This window comes from Larimichthys crocea, chromosome XV (genome assembly GCF_000972845.2).
Source record: "Larimichthys crocea isolate SSNF chromosome XV, L_crocea_2.0, whole genome shotgun sequence".
Classification (NCBI taxonomy): Eukaryota; Metazoa; Chordata; class Actinopteri; family Sciaenidae; genus Larimichthys; species Larimichthys crocea.
In genome coordinates this window covers 12,373,229-12,393,177 of record NC_040025.1, presented here as the reverse complement: position 1 = coordinate 12,393,177, position 19,949 = coordinate 12,373,229, and the positions used below count along the sequence as shown (strand labels likewise).

Genomic DNA, 19,949 nt, shown 5'->3' with positions numbered 1-19,949 from the left:
TTTCCCCCGACAAACAGGACTAAACAGGATTGCTGTTGCGGTTTCACTGGGTCTGCATCTGGATCTAGATTCTTCTCACAGCTCTGCGAGGACAAACAGGAAGGCAAATCATTCTCATCAGTGAGAAGAGACAAACAGGTCAATACGGCCTATCAATAATGAAACAGAGCGAGGATGCATGCTGTTAGTACTCAGATGGAAGGGCGGCGGGTTACGTAGGGAGTTAATCAGATCATTCAAGTCTGAAAGTGGTATTTCACTTTAAAATGGCACTTCATATCTCCAATATCTCCACCTGAGTTAAAGGACAGTTAAAGCAATACCAGTATATGCAAATCAGGAATTTGGACTTGTGCTGACAGGTTTTAACGGCACCTCAAGGATTGTTTTCTGTCTCTGGGCGAGTCAGACAAAGCCTGGATTAACTGAATAGTTAAAATAACCGATAGCCGCTTATGAATTGGATTTATAATTAGTTAATTAATTTAAATGAATATACCAGGAGGTAAATATTTTCTACTATTGTCCCTTATTTATGTGGTAGTTTATTTAAAGAAGAAAATAAACACACATATTACCTCCCATCAATCCGTCAGTTGGGTTGTCTATTAAAACTAATATTAGTTAGCATTGAAAATACAATCCACTTTTATATAATTAGTAGTGTTAACTGACACCCAGGGTTAAAGTCATTGGAGGAAACACATTCATAACATGGCTGGTGGAGTTGATATGGTTTATTTTAGCTCATCTGATAGCGTCGTGGGGGTGCGTCACACAAGAAGGGAACCCGGCGCTTTGGATGATGAGGAAAATTAAGAAAATGGTTTGAAAAAGAAGTTTGGGTGAAATGGAAGAGAAGAAAATGGAGGAGAAGAAAATGGAGGAGAAGGGGGATCAGATTTACAGAACATTAAACATAAATGTGAGCAGATGTTCGTCTTATAAAAAGCAGGATGTTCAGACACCGTTACATACAGACTTTTTTTTTTAAATGATCACCTCATTAGCATTTACCATCACCCTTCCCCCCACACACAGGATCATCATAAAATAACCCTCCCACACAATGTACCATCATGTAGGCTAATCATACATTACATACACTCGCAGGACACATTTTATGATAATGTACGTTGGTCAAATCATCATTAATACACCAGAAACATACTCTGTGTTACAAAATACAACAAGACCGTACCGTGTGCTTTAACTAGTGTAGTGTGTAGTGTGTTACAAACCATATAGTGTACTTTAAAATATATTGCAGTATATCAAATTAAACTCAGTGTTTAGTCGTAGTTTGTAAAATCATTTTGAATTAAGGCAAAACATTCACCATAGCACTTTATATGTAGCTTGGGAACAATAAATGTAGTCTGAAAAGAGTTCAACTCTTTAAATCTTTTTTGGAAACTGTTTGGATGTTCAGTAGCTTTTCTTTTTTGCTGGTGTTATGTCCAAATGTACAATTCTGGCCTTGATACAGACTTCTGATCTCCAACATTTGTCTGTTGGCAGGATTTAGAGCCACTCTCTGACTCTTCAGAAACCTGCAGGTGACGTCACGGATACGCTGCCCATTCTTTATACTGTCAGTGGTGCATAACAACAAAAACTAGGAAGATAAAATACTAGGAGCATGCAAAGTATTAAACATACAAGTTTTTTTATGTTGTCAATGCTTTGCAGACGACCAAAGTAGCAGCATACGAATACTGCCGCGCTGTTATGATGGTGGAAAGTATATAAACAAACAATCACGCTGCTTTTATTGCCCCCGATATGATCATTACAACAACAAACACAAAAAAACTGACCACAGCTCAGTATGGTATATTTATATATATTTATCTATAAGGGAACGATGCATGGTGGCTAAGGTATGGCACTCCATCTCAAATCAAGTGTTATGTTTAAAATGAATCCATATCTGTAACAAGCAGAGTGAAAAATCAATCGAGATCAATGTGACAGGGGATTTTGTGGGAAGTGTTGCTATGGAGAAGAATGCAGAGTGTGTGAGAGAGACAGAGAGGTAATCAGGTATCTTCTTCTGTACACTGCAGATTAAAGTGACCTCTGTACTCGGGGCCTCCGATGTTTCCCTAATTACCTTGTCTCGCCAATCTTGATAAACGGCGCTGAGACAGTTTCCACCTCTGCCGTTTAGGGCTTCATTTACAACTTCAATTTTCTGACTTCCTCGTGGAGTGCATGCTGAAGTTTCAGGAGACGTATCGTACACGGTGTCACTACACTGCTGTCTGTACAACAAGAAACATAGATCAGTCTCAGTGTGGAGGTTTGTGTGATGACAAGGGGACGAGGGATTCCTCGATACCTCGCCTCAGGATGCAGCTGATACCAAACCAATAACCAGATTTTCTTTTATTTAAGTATCCTTAGCAAAAGTCCTGCATCACAGATTCAATACCCGGCCCTATTATCTATATATACTGAAAATATAAACAGACATAATTAAGTTGTGTTGTAGCACTGAAGGGACTTTAACCCATGACCTTCGTCTATATAAAATCTGGACTATGGCCCCGCAGATAGAGTGACGTTATCAGGGCTTCAATAATAAAGGAAGGGTGCAGCAGAAAATGTTCTGTCATGGAGCCAAAGTGGAAAGTACATCTACTCGAGTATTTAAGTACAATGTTGACCTGTATGTATGTATTTTACAGTTTAACAGGGAAGGTACTTTTCACTCCACTACATTTATGATCTTATAACAGTTCTGAAATATAATAATTGTTAAACATTAAAGGTTGTGACCGCTTGCTTTTGAACTGTGTGCTGACAACAACAACAAGTGAAATGCCAAAAAAACTGCAGTTCCCTCAAACGTCCACTTGAGGCTGGCTCCAGAAGTGAGTCAGTCTCCATAAGTCCCCATGTTAGACAGCAGAAATAAACATGTTTACAGCCTGGTACAAAAAACAGTTTTGGTCTCTGTAGCTAATTTCCCCGTTCATGACAACTGTACTGAGGGTGAATTTATATACAACTCACCTGTTCACATTATATTAAGGCTTAAAGTTATGCAGGATTAAGAATGTGGACGCTTTGATTGACAGGTGGCTTGTTTGAGCAGATTTGGATGTTTTGAACTGTCGTTTGTGGATGCAGCAACAAACTGTGTCACATTTTGTTTCTTTGCCAACTTCTTCGGAAACAGGGTTAAGTTGTTAAAATAGCTCCACCTCGAGCAGCTACGACGCTAAAATGCTGCATACGTGTTGATCCGGGCATCAGTATTAACGCTCCGTCACATGTTTCAGTGCTGCCTCTCCCTTCTCCCTGTGTTTTCCCCCTCCTCGTGTTTCATGTCTGTTCCCAGCTGGCCGTGGCTTCCTGGTTTCACCTGCAGTCGATCATCTAATCAGCTCATCAGACCTGTGCGGTATTTAAACCCGGCTCACTCATCCAGACTCCGCCAGATCCGTTCAGTCTCCCTTGTGGTACAAACAGTATGTCCTACTTCTCAGTCTGCCAATTGTTCTTTTGTGCTTTGCCCTGTTTCGTGTTACTAACTCTGTGCTCTGCTTCAGATTTCATCGCACCAACCAGCCGGTCTACAGTACCTGCCACGTCCAGCCCAGCCTTTGTCTCCTACGGCCTGTTTGGATATCAAGGTTCACGCCCAGTCCCTCGGACAAACCTCAGCATTTACCACCTTTGTTCTTAATAGACTTCCTTTTTTCCCGGCTCCTGATCTGTGTTTACATTTGAGTCCAAAACTAACACCACAGGGCATGTCTTGCTCATGGTGGGACTTGTTGGGTCTCTGTCAATAATATTGTAAAGAGGCCTAGACACCTGCTTCATGTGGGCTATAATGTCATGAGATCTCTGGCCTTAAACCTCAACATGTTGGTCTAACAATTACATCATTCTACCTGAACTAGATCCTCCCTTCATGAAGGTTCGCAGCATGCTTAAGAGAGGCGTTTCTATTATTTTGGCCACCCCCTTTTATAACAACGAGGGTGAGGCTGAATAACAGAAACAGTCCTGCAATAAATCATCCCTTCATGTAGGTTATCATGTTCAGCTTTTATCGAAGCTGTTTAAAGAGGCCGTGATTCAACTGCATGATAATTTCAGAGGATTTAGTTTGTGATGAACTGTTTTACATTTTACAAAGAGTTGTTTGTGATGATCGCTGACATAAAGGAACAAACTGCAGCCTCCAAAATAAACATATAGTTGAATAAAACCTCTCTAAGCGTCATTATAACCTTTACTAGTCCAGCAGCAGTCAGCCCAGCTCGGTGTCTGTCTTTCAGCCTTTTATTTCACCAAGCTCTCACCAACCACTAAAAGTCAGTCCCACATTTACTCTTGTCCGGCGGCTTCTTGCTCGCTCACTCTCTCCTTTTCTTTTCTTAGCTTCCTCCGTCAGCGTCCTCTTCACTCTCTTCTCCTCTGCCATTATGTCCATAGAAGCTGCTGAGCCTGGTTACCTCCTATTCTTCTTCCTGGTAGTCCATAACACCTGTGGTACAAACACTCAGTTCGTCAGCTTGGCGGTGAGCTCAGAGCGACGGGTACCCGTCGCTCTGAGCTCACCGCCAGGCTGCGAATGAGCTAACAGCAGCTACAGCTGTCAGCAGTTTACTTCACTGTCCATCAGTAAATCACAGAGAGTTGAAGCGGAGCAGCCGGAGGACATCAGAGGGAAAACCAGAAAACATTTCCTCCATAAAATATGATCCAGTTTCACCAGAATCAGTGAAATAGTTTGCTCGTTCTGGGCTTAAAAATGAAAACATTGTTATAAATATTATATTGAATTTCTGCCATATTCTGTAAGTAAATCTCTGAAATCTGACACACTGGAGCTTTAAGTGTAATTTCGTTTTATGAATCACCAAAAAAGAAGAAATCAATTCTACTTGAAGTATTTTTGTAAATAGTGGACATTGGAAAAACACTGGAGAACAAAAGTCAGGGGGTAATCGTTTACAATGCCACCACATCTGTGGGGGTACCCGGTATTTACCAAAATCTGAAATCTGAAATGGCCAATTGTTACTTGCTCGTTCCCCATAGGCTCGTTTCCATCCTCTTACATTAAAGCTGCAGTTGGAACCAGTAAGTATCTCAGTGGTACGTAAGTCATGCAACACAAACGGAGAACGTGCACGGTATCTTGAAGTGAGGTGTATGTTTATTTATATTTATACACCTTTGAACATCAGTCTCAATCACTCTCTTCTCAGCTTCCTCCATCAACGTCCTCTTCAGTCTCTTCTCCTCTGCCATTATGTCCATAGAGGCTGCTGTGCCGACGCAGCTCCGGTTCTGGCATGACACAGGCTCTGCTCCCTGTAGACCTCCTCTTCTTCCTCCCGGTGGTACAAACATTAACACTTCCCTGCTGTGCTCTGAGCTAACAAACCGAGCTAACATTATCTGACAGCAGCTACAGTTGGCAGCAGTTTACTTCACTGTCCATCAGGAAACTCTGTAAATCTGAAAGACATCAGAGGGAAAACCAGAAAATATGATCCAGCCTCACCAAAATCAGTGAATTTAATCAGAAAATATGATCCAGCCTCACCAAAATCAGTGAATTTAATGAGTTGGTGATTTGTCGGTAGTCTGTAGCTGCTAATAGCTAATGTTTGCTCAGTTTGTTAGCCGGGCTGCCTGGACTGTTGGAACTGTTGGTGTTTGTACCACAGGCGCTTTGGACCACCGGGAAGAAGAAGAGGAGGTTTACAGGCCTGGGGTGTCGGGGAATGCTGATGGGGTGCAGTCTGTAAGGACATAATGGCAGAGGAGAAGAGGCCAAAGAAGATGTTGACAGAAGAAGCGAGTGAGCAAGAAGCCGCTGGACAAGAGTAAATGTGGGACTGACTTTTAGTGGTTGGTGAGAGCTTGGTGAAATAAAAGGCTGAAAGACAGACGCCGAGCTGGGCTGAAGTAATGTGATCATAACAAATACACGTGACCAGGGTCGAAGAAACCTATTGCTGCCTTCATAGACATGATAGATAGTTTGCTGTTGACGTTCCAATCTGTGTCTCCAGACTAGAATATGCTGACAATAACACCTCCATGGGTAAAGACATTCTCTGTGACTAGTATCTTGGGGTTTAAAGTCGATCCACCAGGATGAGTTGGGCAGAATGTGAGACCGACTCAGGCACTTCTGATGAACTCTGAGAGTGTCTCTAATTCTCCTTGGCCAAGTGTCAATAAATAATACAGCATAAGACATCAGAGGCTCCTGAACACTTTCTTCCTCCCTGACCTCAACATTGACCTTTGACTTTCTGACTAACAATTTCTCCACAACAATCATAAGAAATACACATGAACAACTGTTCATATTTACCACTCTTAAACTGGGCGTGCCACATCCCTATTTCTATGTAACATAGTAGGGAGTAGGTTTACAGGCCCAGGGGGAAGCAGAGCCAGTGTCGTGCCAGAACAGGAGCCAAGGCAATGTAACCAGGCTCAGCAGTCTCTATGGAGATAATATGAGGTGTCTGCACATAGATGCATAGTCACATATTAATGCTGATGCTGTTATAGACATGTGGTTTATTTGAAGATATTTGTTTAGTCATGGGATGTTACCTTGACCATTCCTAGGTCAGAGGTTATTAGGACAGGGGAGCCAGAGGGCCGCCAGTCCGGCACCACTGCTAGATGTTTAGTTAGAACAAAGACTTCTTTAGATGGATTGATAAGGAGTCAGGTCATAGGTTTGGTTTGGGGGCTTAAACTACCTATGTAAGGGTTTGTCCTGCATAGGTCGAGAGAGTCTCTCATCATTCGGCCAGGAGCTCTCCAAGTAACGTTTTACTTGTTACGATGCTGAACTTGTTGTAATAAACTTGTTTCTCTTCAAACATCTTCAACTGCATCGCCGCCGAATATACGACAATAATGACAGAGGAGAAGAGAAAATGAGTGAAATAAAAAGCTGAAAGACAATAACTAATATTATCTGCCTGCTATGTCTCGTGTTGAAACTCGGGGGGGCGCTAAATCCCACTTTAAAAAAATAAAACACAGTGTTTCTTTAACAGGGGAGGTCCGGTTCGTACTTCGCGGGCTCCCGGTGCATGTGGCCGCAGCGTACACGTCAGCAGCGGCAGCAGCAGCAGCGGGGAGATCAGCACCGTGGACAGCGACGGCTGGTCAATAACAAAAGCAGCCGGAGCTCCGTCCCTGCCCAGCGGCTCGGGAACGCGGGGAAGAGGCGCATCACCCACGGGAGGAGGAGGAGGAGGAGGACACGGACGGATGGATGTATGGATGGATGGATGACTTGTTTACAGGATGACAACCTTTTCTTCTGCTTCTTCTTCTCCATATTCCGGAAGTGGCTGCGTGCGTTGGTTCAATCTCCAAGCCGACCATTTCGAGGAGGAAAAGCATCACCTCCATCTCTGCGAGCCAATAATCAATGCCATTACTGCTGTGTAATGCGAAGACATCTCCACACCGTCTTCCTCCATCTCTAATTAGAAAGGGTGCCTTCAGTATTATTTTTTAATAATTAATATTATTATCAGCACTCCGCCTCTCTTTTTTTTTTTTTTTTTTTTTTTTTTTTTTTTTGGGCTGAATGGACATCGAGCTGGGAAACATGGGTTGTTTTTGTGTTGTGTCCATGTTCGCAGCTATAGGCTCCTGAAAGGAGAAAGGAGAAGGAGGAGAAAAATGCAAATGAAAAAGGAGGATTGTGTGTTTTTTTTCTGATGTCGACGTGGACTGAAGAGAGGTGAATGGGCACCGAGTGTTCGTGGAATAGATGAAATAAAAGAGGAGAGGAAATGGACCATGATCTGACGCCACAGTGAAGGAGGAGGACAATAAAATAACATTATATCAATTATCTTTCCATTTTTCATCTTGTTTTCTCTCGGGTTCCATTTTTGGATTATGATTCTTGACAAGAGTCCCAGATGTGACTGTGTGGATGGCATGTCGTTGTGTTTTACATCCCATCCTCTGTTTCCTGCCTCCGTGTTGCTCTCTCTTCCCCTCGTCCACTCTCTCGCAGTCTTCTGCTTTGGGTAGCAAAACATGTAGGTTGCTGCAAGCTCAGTGCATCTGAAGAGAGAAAGAGAAAGGAAGAAAGGAAGAAAGGGGGAGGAGGAGGAGGAGGAGGAGGAGAAGAAAGAGGAATGGACCGTGCAAAAACATCAAATATAATACAAGTTGTTGTGTTTTCTAAGGGTGCGGTGGAAGATGCATCTCCACGCAGCGTTTGCTGAGTTGTTTGAGTGATGAATATTGAAGGAGTGTGTCGGCCAGCTGAAAGGGAAAATCTTTCATCCGCATTGGCTTAGACACACATGCCATCAGTGGGGCGAGAGCCTTTATTTCTCTGGATTTCCAATTAATAAGCTACAAGAAACATGAACACATCAAGTGTATGAATACTAATAATAATAATAATAATAATAATAATAATAATAATAATAATAATAGGAGGAGGAGCAGAGAAGACAAAAACACTTCATTTATTTATTCCAGTCTGGCTGATTGTGTATGTAGCCAAACATGTTCAAGTATCGGATCCGCATGTTTTTCAATGAACTGAAGGTCCTGGTGTTTATGCGATCCGATTCAAGACAGTCCAGCTCAGACACAGATAGACGGTCCACCACCAACAACACCACCAACAACAACACCTCCACCTCCTCCTCCGCCGCCGCCACCACCGCTATGCGAGGTCTGGGGATGGGCGGCTGCGGTTGGCCGCCTTTCGTCGACTGCCATTCCCGGGATGATGAGGAGGAGTACTACGGCAGCGACCCGAGGCCCCGGAGCTTGGCGTTTGAAGACAAGGAGCCCAAACTGCAAGTGGGCCTGGATGCTGTGTCTCTTGCAAGCACCGCCAGCAGCCTGCGGACCCCCCAGTGCCGGATCTGTTTCCAAGGCCCAGAGCAGGTAGACGTGCGGCAGAGAGTGTATAGTGCTGATGTGGCTGACAGGCTGCAGCACACACACACACACACACACACGCACACACACAGGCTTTGTGGTGCATGCATTGTGTCTTTAAGTTGTTTTAAAAACACACTTTTTTGTGTTGTAATCTGCCATTTTGATTCAGTGGAGCTACTACAACCATCCTGTCCTATATTCTCTCTCTCTCTTTCTCTCTTTCTCCCACCCACCTTCCCCTCAGCTGCCTCCTTTGTAAAAAAAAAAAAAAAATCCAGGATGGAGCCTATTGTAATCATGTAAAAATAGTCAAGTCAGGTTTATTTATAAGGCTCCAAATCTCTGCCTCACACGCCTGACACCTTCTGTCCTCATGCTTTACATACAACAGAAAAAGGAGGGGAGGTGACTGCTGAGTGATCTGTCCATCTGAAATAACAAAATGTTTTCATAGCTAAGCTAATCATCAGTGGTTGGAGAGGCAGCAGCAGCAGCAGTTTCCCACACATCTGAAACCCGGCCAGCATAGCAACAAAGAAAGTTAGCCAATTAGGTCTGCAGGATGACAAATGGAGTGAGAAGAGGGACTGAATATGCATGAGTCACAATCATTCTGTAAATCAACCTCGCCTGCATGTGTCACCGGACAGCATGATCGACTGGTGACGAGACAATGGTGACCATAAACGACAAGTTCAATTTTTTTTGGGGGGGGGTTTCTCTCTCTGTGTCTGTTTTTTTATTTTTTTCCTGGAGCCCCCAAACAAAACAATAAGTATCTCTTTGGTCCGTGGCCAAATGTTGATCTCACCAGATGTGCAGAAACCTGTGCCGCCTGGCTCAGCAGGTAGTCCTGAAGTCTGAGATAATTAGAAACACTGTAAATCCTGTAGGAGCACAGATGGATATTACCATTTAGTCACTTCCCTAAGATAGGCGTATAGTGTTATTACAGCCCATGTGCTAATTTATGACATCTGCCTTAGAGTTTCTATTGTGAGACATAGTAAAACCGGAGAGGATAAATCAGTTCAGGCTTGCTGTTACAGACAGGGATCAACCCCAGGTTGCTGTCTTGCCCACTCGAACACCTTCCCCGTAATAAAAGGTTGATGTTTTGGGCTTTCGGCTCTCCGGCAAGGTGACTCATCGTGCAACATGGCTCTGAGCTGCCTTCTTTTAGCTACAGACAAAGAGCAAGCAAACAAAGCACAGAGGGAAAACCCTGAGACTACACTACTACATCAGCTCCTCACTCTGATTTTTTTTTTTTGCCTCCACAGCACTCAATTTTCCAGCCTTTGCAAAGTGCCTTATACCGCCTTGGGTGCAGGGTGGAGGTGGAAGAGGGGGAAGCACACGTTTGCCATTTTATTGTTATTTCATTATTCAAACAGGTCACAACAGGAGCCGGGATCATGTCGCTGTCAGCGGGCCAATTACCTACAGACGTAATCACTATGCTCTGTGGGCTGCATTGAGTATGAATCCTTATTAACTGTCTGTCAAAGGCGTCAGTACAGTACAGAAGCCGGCGCTCCACTTAACACTGTCTGGATTCACAGGAGTCGTGCCAGGGCCTGCTTGGAGGGGAGGCTGGCAGTGTTGGGTTAGCATGGAGATACAGAGTGGAGGAGGTGGAGGTGGTGGAGCAGGATCACCCCTGCCTGCCCTTTTCACTTGTAGGGCCCAGCAGCGTATTTCCACAGTGACACAGCTCAGGAAGCCGTTTTTCTGTTAAAGGTTACAGCTGAGGAGGAATTTTCTTAGTCATAGAAGTGACACAACAAATTAACACCTTCGTGCTCTGTGAAGTGGCCTTGAGGGGCGAAGTGTGTTTATTAGTGTGTGTGTGTTTGTTCGTAGGTAAGGTGCCTTTTGTTGTTGTCTGTTTATTGTCCAAAAAAAAACCAACAACAATGAACTGATTCTTGTGACAAGTATTGTGTTTGTATTCGAAAGCTGTCTCTGCCGTGGAGCTTCGTTATCGTCCAGAAACAATTAAAAACACAAATTAGATGACAAGATGACAAAGCAGGGAGGCGTTTTCTGACCATAGACTGTATGAAACATGGACGTAGTATCCGTGGTAACAGGTTTCTGAAGAGCCGTTGAAAATGGGCAAACACGTGGATCATTGGTGGAGCTGAATGACGCCTGGTTCCTCAAACAAGCCACCTGTAACAACACCCACCTGTCAATCAAAGCGTCCACGCTCTTAATCCTGCATAACTTTAAGCCTTAATATAATGTGAACAGGTGAGTTGTATATAAATTCACCCTCAGTACAGTTGTCATGAACGGGGAAATTAGCTACAGAGACCAAAACTGTTTTTTGTACCAGGCTGTAAACATGTTTATTTCTGCTGTCTAACATGGGGACTTATGGAGACTGACTCACTTCTGGAGCCAGCCTCAAGTGGACGTTTGAGGAACTGCAGTTTTTTTTGGCATTTCATGTTGTCTCTAAAATATTAAAGAGCAACCCTTCATTGCAATGAATGTTTAGTTTATTTTGATTAAATCCCACGTACGCCATCGCGCTGCTGGAAATACAAATTGTATTAATCACCGGGTGAAAATAGTTCCCAACAAACACGATGTTTCACTCCTGTTTGAGTAACGTTTGCTGAAAAATACAGCACCCAGCTGTTTTAGGATATTATTTAAATCACTCTATATATTTGTGAACATTGTTGTTGTTTTTTGTTTTTTTACAAGATTAGTTGAAAACAAAAGTAAAAAAAAATAACTCTGGGTTTGTCCTTTAAAATGTGGAAGTAGGTTATTATAAAGTGGGATGTTTGTTTATTGTTGACATGTTCTAGTTTTATTTTAGTTCATCCTGCTCGTCCAGATTTGAACATTTAGTCTCGTTCTGTGTTTTTTATTCTGCGTGTTGCCTTCAGGTGCGTGTGGTTGACTCATAGCGTTCATAGATTTTTATTCACCTCTCAGGATCTTTAGTATTAAAGTATTCCTATAAAACTTTAGTATATTATATTTAATCTGTAATAAACATGTTTTTACTTTCTAGTTGTTTAAAACGAGGTTGATTTCCAGGAGTTATTTTTATGTTCAGTCATTGTTCATCTTCCGTATGTTTCACACGTTCAGTTCTGGTTTCCTAAATCTAAATTCACTTGTGTACGTCCTGTGATTTTCCTCCCAAGAGTTCAAATCTTTAACATTATTTTGGAAATAATTCAGCCAATTACAAACTAAAGCTTTTACAAAAACTGCAGTTCATCAAACGTCCACTTAAGTCAGTCTCCAGAAGTCCCCATGTTAGACAGCAGAAATAAACATGTTTACAGCCTGGTACAAAAAACAGTTTTGGTCTCTGTAGCTAATTTCATGTCAGTGATTATCTGTAATAATTGGACGCGTGCACAGAGAAAATCCCTTTTGGGTGGCACATTAAAATATGGTCTCTTATTCATCGTTAATGGAGCGGCTCCAGAAAATGCTCGACTTGATTTTTAGATTTAGATGAGACATAAATTCAGACACAATTATCCGTCATCACCGGTATCACATATTCAGCTTCTGTTGGAGGGTTTAAAATCATAATCACAGCTTTTAAAGGTCTTTGTTTTTATTTTGTTCTGGCTGATTGTGACATTTAAACATTTAAATACAAACCTGAAAACGTTTCCTCATAATACGCACGCACACACTTCTCCAGCGACGGCTTGACATTTTAGAAATGTTTGCTTTCATATGGCTTTTATTTAGTTTCTCATATACTCCTGACCTTCTCTGCGTTATCTTTATAATGTCAGCAGGCAAGTTATTTTAAAGTTTATGAGTGGCATGTGGCTCATCTGCCAAACTCAATCTTTTATGCGTTGGGACACTCGAAGTTTTATTATAAGTGGGAAGGTCAAATGAGCCAGATGGAGGGAAACGACAGAGTGCAGACGGACGGAGAATAAAAAAATGAAGCATTATTTGTGTCAACGCGGTTCTCTGCTGCATAAAACCTGTAGTGATTAAACTAGTACATGAAGGTCTGAGCCATTTGTAAATGAAAGACTTTGATGAGCACTCTTGTTAATTAATTTATATCATTTTTGAAGCCATGACAAAGGAAACAAAAACTTAAACTTATGCATAAAGCCACTTCACTCACGGACAGATAAAGAGCGGATGACGTATCCGTGACGTCACCCACAGGTTTCTGAAGCTCAGTGTGGAGGCTTCCACCTCCAGGCTCGTCTAAAATAAATCAACAAAGAAAATAATTCACGTTTACGCAGTTAAACCTCAGACAAATGTGGAGAAATCCGACTTCTGCTGATGTCACGTTTACATCTGTGATCGTTTTAAGTAGCAAGAGTGGGAAAAAATGTCCAGCTTGTAATTACAAATATCTGAGATTTCTGACACTGATCGGACTTTTGATTTCCATGAACTTGTCCAACACTGCTAATAAGATGAAGTCACTCTGCATTGCCTCTTTTGGAGATGCTCGTGCTTTCTTGTAGGTGAGAGGTTTGATCCTTCATACTAACTAGCTGGTTAGTATGGTTTTACTTTCATTTGTATTTATTTAATTGCATTTGGATTTTGTTTGGATTTAGGTCCATTAAATAAAATTTAAAGGTCTTTTTTTTGGTGTTACGTTGCTCTTTACTGAAGTAAGACTAAAGCTGTAACACAGAATTGATTGACAATTCATATTATATGCTATAAATAAAAGGGAAATCCAGACAGAGAGGACATTAGCTACACGAGAAGATTGATACGACTCTCACAACTGTTGGTGAAACTACAGGCCGGACGATAAACGACATAAATACTAGAAACAGAGGAAAACAGCAAGTGTCCAAAGATAAAATCCATCTATCAGCACCTCTGAAGATCACACACGATAGTTTGTTTTATAAACTGTGGTTTTTATTTGATGTTACATGTTGGATTATTTCTTGGTTGGGTAACAACTTAATTAATGTTTTGTTCCCTTTGGACAAAGCCAAGGTCGCTGGCTCCACCATGATCTCACGGTTTCTTTCTTGCCACTGTTGCCAAGTGCTTGCTCTTGGTGGGAATTGTTGGGTCTCTGTAAATAATAGGTCTAGACCTGCTTTATACGGAAAGTATCACAAGATAACTTCTGTATATAACTAAAAAATTCAATTAAAAAAACAGACAGGAGAGCGGTGTTTATGCCTTTTTAAGCTCCCACCTTTTGACTCGAGCGCACTGAGGTGAACCCTCCACCTTCCCCCCGTTGCCGTGTTTGATGTCTCCTGGATCTGTTTGGGTTAGCGCAGAGATGTAAGTTTGTCATGAGGTTGGCTGAGTTCACTCAGCGTCGGTGTGAATCGTTGTCAGGCTTCAGCAGCTCATCTCTCCTTCACCTGCCTTGCCCTTGAAGCCCCACAGATCCCTGCTGTTGCTGCAGAGTGCCAACATGCCCCTTCACCAACCGAGCCCTGCACCAAGCTGTGCCCATTCATTGATTTACCGACGCCTCACGCTGATGTTCTTCACCGACATTGTTGTTTTTAAAAGCTTTTATTCAAGTGTGAAACCTGTTTTTTTAGACAGAAAACATCCCATCACATTTTAAACCTTCTAATCCGATGGATGTTTGACGCTGAATAGTGTTGACAGCCTGAACGCGGTCACCGTTAATGTGGCAAATATGCCGACAGACGTCAGGTGCTGAAGAGTCAGTGGATTTGATCCAAAAGCGACATTACGAACACGATGAGGAGAGGACGGGATGGTCAGAAAAGGAGGAGAGTAATGCATTTTTTTTATTTTAGCTGAAAGGAGAGTAGTCTGCACATCCTATGTGACATTTATCACATTTACAAGAGATCAAAATGTTTATATCAAGAAGATATAACACAGGTATGAGGGCAGAAACCAACTAACAGGACCGATGTGTGTGGATTTTATTAGTGATTGATCTGACCTCGTGCAGAGCTGCAGTAACATTAAATGTGTCATATAAAGTTAGCCTGTAACGGAGGTTCAGCACCACGTGATGACGACTGTGTCTGGTTACAGTTTGCACCACGTCTTCCATTTTCAGCCAGTTACACTCTTAGTTTATGCTTTTAAAGCCATTTAATGCTTTGTTTATACGTGCATCGGCTTGCATGTGAAACTAAATTCATGCATGTATAAAATTAGCCTTTTGGTTTTAGATATTTGGTAAAAAAAAATAGTTGTTTGCCTTAAATTTGACTTGTAATCTGTGTCTGAAAGTGCAGATTGTGAAAAATAATGTTATATTAAGACACTAAATGTTTAAATCAGGGTACATCACCTTCAGTTATTCATGCTTTGCTTCTTTTATTTATTAATGGTTCAAAGAATATTACATTTTTTTAGAAAAGAGGTACGTTTCTTTGATTTCTCGTGAAGTTAAACACCGGTCTCATGTCTGTCAGTGTAATATGAAGCAACAGACAGAAATTAGCTTAACTTAACATCCATCCATCCATCCATTTTCCTGGGGGGCTAGTGCCGGTACCAGCTGGCACTGGGCGAGGCTTTGGCATCGGGGCAGAGGCGGGGTTCACCCCGGACAAGTCGCCAGTTCATCACATGGCTGACAAACAACCATTCATGCTCACATATACACCTACGGACACCAATTAACCTGCATGTTTCTGGACCCAGTTCGTACCCAGTTTGTAGCCTTATGGTGGCTCATACTAGTTTGATACTGTTATATTATTTGGAAGGGACGGTCCAAAGAAAATGTTTATAAAAATATAGCCCTGATAATTTACATACAGTCCCTTAGGGCTAACTCAATCTCTTTAACTGCGAATTTAAACTAATTTTAAGGATAAACTCTAAACATTTATGTATATCAGCAGCAGAAATTAGATCAGAAAACATCTTTTAATATATTTAAAGGTCCCATATTGTTAAAAATATGTAAGACAATTACTTTTTTATTTCTTCAAATCAGGTCTATGTGCTGTAGAAATACTGTAAATCCTTTAAAACATTCCCTGAAGTCTTTTTAACAAGCCGTACGGATTTCTGTAAGGTTCTGATGTCACAACTGTACAGCCAATCAGAAGAGAGGCTCATTAATATTAAGGAGACACATGTATCCTCTTATAAAAACATCAAATTAAGTGTAAGTGTGTCTCTTTGTTTGTCCTGCAGGGCGAGCTGCTGAGCCCCTGCCGCTGCGACGGCTCGGTGCGCTGCACCCATCAGCCCTGCCTCATCCGCTGGATCAGCGAGAGAGGATCCTGGAGCTGCGAGCTGTGCTACTTCAAGTACCAGGTCCTGGCCATCAGCACCAAGAACCCTCTGCAGGTAACACGAAGGGAGTCTGCAGCACAAACACAGCAACTAGTGTCACCAGAAGGGATGAAAATGAAATACTAATTATGGACTTAACAAGACTTTCCTGGTTCAGATGAGTGTGGCTGAAGCTGCACGTGAGATTTAACTCTTGAACCGGCTCAGTTCAGTTTAGTTTTCCTCGTCCAACTCTTTTTTTGACTGAACAAGACAGATTAGGTAAATATGCAAACGCCTCCTTGACATTCTGGTAAACACAAACACTGACCCGGTGTAATTTATTCCTTTTTATTTTTTTTTATATTCATGAGTGAATCATGCGGCGATCTTACTGCTGACAGAGACGTTTCATAATAATAACATCACATGTATACAACATACAAACACTGCTGCATCAGACCCAACAGCCTTTGCTAGAACAAATCTTGGGCCGTCGCTGTGGTGTTGAGGACTGTTTGCCATATTGTGCTGACACATTTTCCCTCTGCGTCACTGTCCTTCTGCCCTTCTTTTCAGAGGCGGCCAATGGATCTAAAACCTATTGAGAGGGTGCCATGTGTGTGTGTCTGACATATTCATCTATGTGTGTGTTTAACATGGACTCATATATATGTAGATTTCACCTAAATACTTTTATATCTTTGTTGTTTTCCCCCTTAGCTTCTTCTTTGGCTCTTTTATGTCCATAGAGGCTGCTGAGCCCCAGCTCCTGTTCTGGCACGACACTGGCACCGCTCCCCGCCTGATAACCTCAGACACCATTCGCCTATATGTTATACTTATCACACGATCACATTTTATGGTAGACAAGTTTCACAATGTTCCTTTAAATCTTAATTCTGTTTGTGCTCATCTGTCGAAGCACCTTCTAAACAGTTGTAAAGGTGCTACAGGAATTAAGTTATTATTATTATTATTATTATTATTACTGCAGTTAAAAGGGGCCGGCACAGTGGTGCAGTGGTTTTGAACCTTGGCTACTCTGGCTTCCTCCCACAGTCCAAAGACGTGCACTCACTTCATAGGTTAATTGGTGACTCTAAATTGTGAGTGTGAATGAACCAATGAATGGTTGACTTGTCCAGGGCGTACCCCGCCTCTCGACTCTAACCCCGTGACCCTGATAAAATGAGTCACTCTCAAACCTTTTAGCCCATTTTGGCTACAAATTAGTCTCTGATCATTGTTTGTTTTTCCTCTTTTCTCTTCCATCACTCATCTCACGACCCCTCAGATTTAAATTATAACCCTATAGAGGGGCCCGACCCCTAGGTTGTGAACCTCTGGACTAAACTAACTGTTTATAGACCAGCCTAGCACCAATTATTACTTTTTTAAATGACATACAAAGACTTTCAATGAAAAGGCACAAAAACACAACAATGTTTTTTAAAACCTTGAACTGAAATATTTTGACTGGCACTAAAGATTTGAACATTTTTAATTGGAGCTATTTCATTTTTCTTGTATTTTATGTTCCTGGCGGCTTTATTAGTTTGTTAAATTAACAAAATCGTAATCATTATTATCGGCTTCAGAGCTGAGTTTGTGCTAAATAAAAGATACCGTGCACATGGAGACAGGAAGAACGGTTTGAACGCTTCTAACCAAAGACAAAAAATGAACAAAGGTCTGTAAAATGTAACCAAAATGAAGCGTTGAATGCAGTTTGTTGGTAACAGAGTGTGTCTACATTGTTGCATTTGTACTTTTATTTAAGTAAAGGACGCGAAAACTCGTTCCACACTGCTGACTTAGATGTTCTCCTCTCCAGTGGCAGGCCATCTCTCTGACGGTGATCGAGAAGGTGCAGATAGCGGCCATTATCCTGGGTTCCCTTTTCCTCATCGCCAGCATCTCCTGGCTCATCTGGTCCTCCCTCAGCCCGTCGGCCAAGTGGCAACGTCAGGACCTGCTCTTCCAAATCTGCTACGGCATGTACGGCTTCATGGACATCGTCTGCATAGGTACGCCAAAAAAACAAAAAGAAATATGTTAATAAACACAGGCTGCATTATGCGAGGACAAACTAACATGGTGATGAAAAACATGTATTCGGTTCACGTCGTGTTGTTTGTTAAGGTCACACAAAATGAAAAACAGGAACCAAACTAAAGAAGCAGATGGTTTATAGGTAGGAGATGACAACTACAATGAAAGCAAAGCAAATTTTGATGATGGCGCAGAGAACAAGAGATTCTGTTTTTCTCGAGGCAACCTGGTAGACTGTTCTCGTGTAATTGTGAGTTGCCCGTGTAAAGCAGCACTGAGAACAGATGGCATCAGATATCTGCACTGTGATTACTGCCAACTGTCTATTCTCATCCACGCAGGCGAGATGGAAAGTTTCTACCTATGATGCTGATTACAAACCGTCTTTTAGCATAACATTTGATGTAAAGCAGTGGGAATTCATGCCCTGTCCTTCACCCGGCTCCTTCTTCTTCTTCCAGGCCTCATCATCCACGAGGGATCGTCGGTGTATCGAATCTTCAAACGATGGCAGGCTGTCAATCAGCAGTGGAAAGTACTGAACTATGAGAAATCAAAGGACTTGGGCGACCCGGTGAGTTCGAGCAGTAAGGCGGGGGGTCGCGGCTCGCGCGGCAACCCTCACGGCTTGGCCAGCAGCAGCGGCGGGCGACATGGCAGGAGGTTAAGAACTATTCTGAACCACCACTGTGGATACACCATCTTGCACATCTTGAGCCAACTGCGGCCCAACGACCCGCGGATCAGCGCCGCCGCCAACCGGGAGGTGGTGATGAGGGTCACCACCGTATGAGGCACCGGAGATGGGATTGACCTCGTCTTTGTGTCCAGATGTAAATGAGAGGACGGACTTATGGACCTGTTATTAAAATACTAAAGACTCATGTGGGCAACAGGAGCCTGACAGACAGCACACACTCGAGGATTTCTCCTCTTTTTGTTTCGTACAACAAAAGGAAGCCAGATCCTCCTTTTCAATAATTAAAGAACTTAAAGAAAACAAAGAAGAAGAAGCGTTGAAAGACAAACATGAAACATGAGGGGGGATAAAAGTGTAAACAGGCTTTATAACCGAATCCAAGATGATGAGACGTTTTTTCCAGTTCAATATCAGGATGCACAGAGACATTTTTCTTTGGTTTGATTTGTTCTTTTTGGGTTTTTTGTTGTTTTTTTTGTTTTTTTTTACTCACTTTGATTTTGTACGGATGTATGATTTTAGATGAAATCATGTAACTCCATACATGCCAAGCATTTACATTTCCAACTATGTATAATGATCTTAAAAATTTCTACAAGCGAAACCAATGCTGGGAAATAAGACCGAAAACTGAAACAAACAAACAAACGTGAGTTTGGGGGGAAACTGAATAATAAAAAGTTAAAAAAATAATAATAATAATAAAGAAAACAATAAGATTTCAGTGACACTTAAACCTTTCTGCAATAAAGATACGTATGTACATTTCACAGGGAATTTTGCATGGGTATATAATTTTATTCTTCATCACATAACATAAGCACATGACAAATTTGCTCTATTTCGAATGGTGCTTGCCAAAATAAACACTTTAAAAACATCTGATTTCATTGCACCAACTTTTTGTCAACATGACAAACGGGCAGTGTGTTACGGCTCTTTCAGCTAAAATACAGATTGTTGCTGCTGTGTGCTGATTCAGATTTGATAATAAGTAAACTATTGGATTAAAAATGGGGATCAGACGATCTCTTACTACTCA

General features: G+C 42.0%; 2 protein-coding genes across 3 annotated transcripts in view; both read left to right on the top strand.

Moving 5' to 3' along the window:
- Positions 1–9,018, top strand: part of tspan31 (tetraspanin 31) — a 19,748-nt gene extending 10,730 nt beyond the window's left edge. Inside the window, exon 7 of one of the 2 annotated variants that reach the window (XR_003463882.1) lies at positions 8,983–9,018. The gene's annotated coding sequence lies outside the window, so the exon portion shown is untranslated. The remainder of the gene's footprint in view (positions 1–8,982) is intronic. The other variant, XR_003463881.1, reaches the window with a different exon arrangement.
- Positions 8,451–19,949, top strand: marchf9 (membrane-associated ring finger (C3HC4) 9). The gene is made up of 4 exons (XM_019265138.2): positions 8,451–8,931; positions 16,072–16,227; positions 17,990–18,182; positions 18,669–19,949. The coding sequence occupies exons 1-4, from the start codon at positions 8,542–8,544 to the stop codon at positions 18,998–19,000; spliced, it is 1,071 nt and encodes a 356-aa protein (XP_019120683.1). The 5' UTR covers positions 8,451–8,541; the 3' UTR covers positions 19,001–19,949.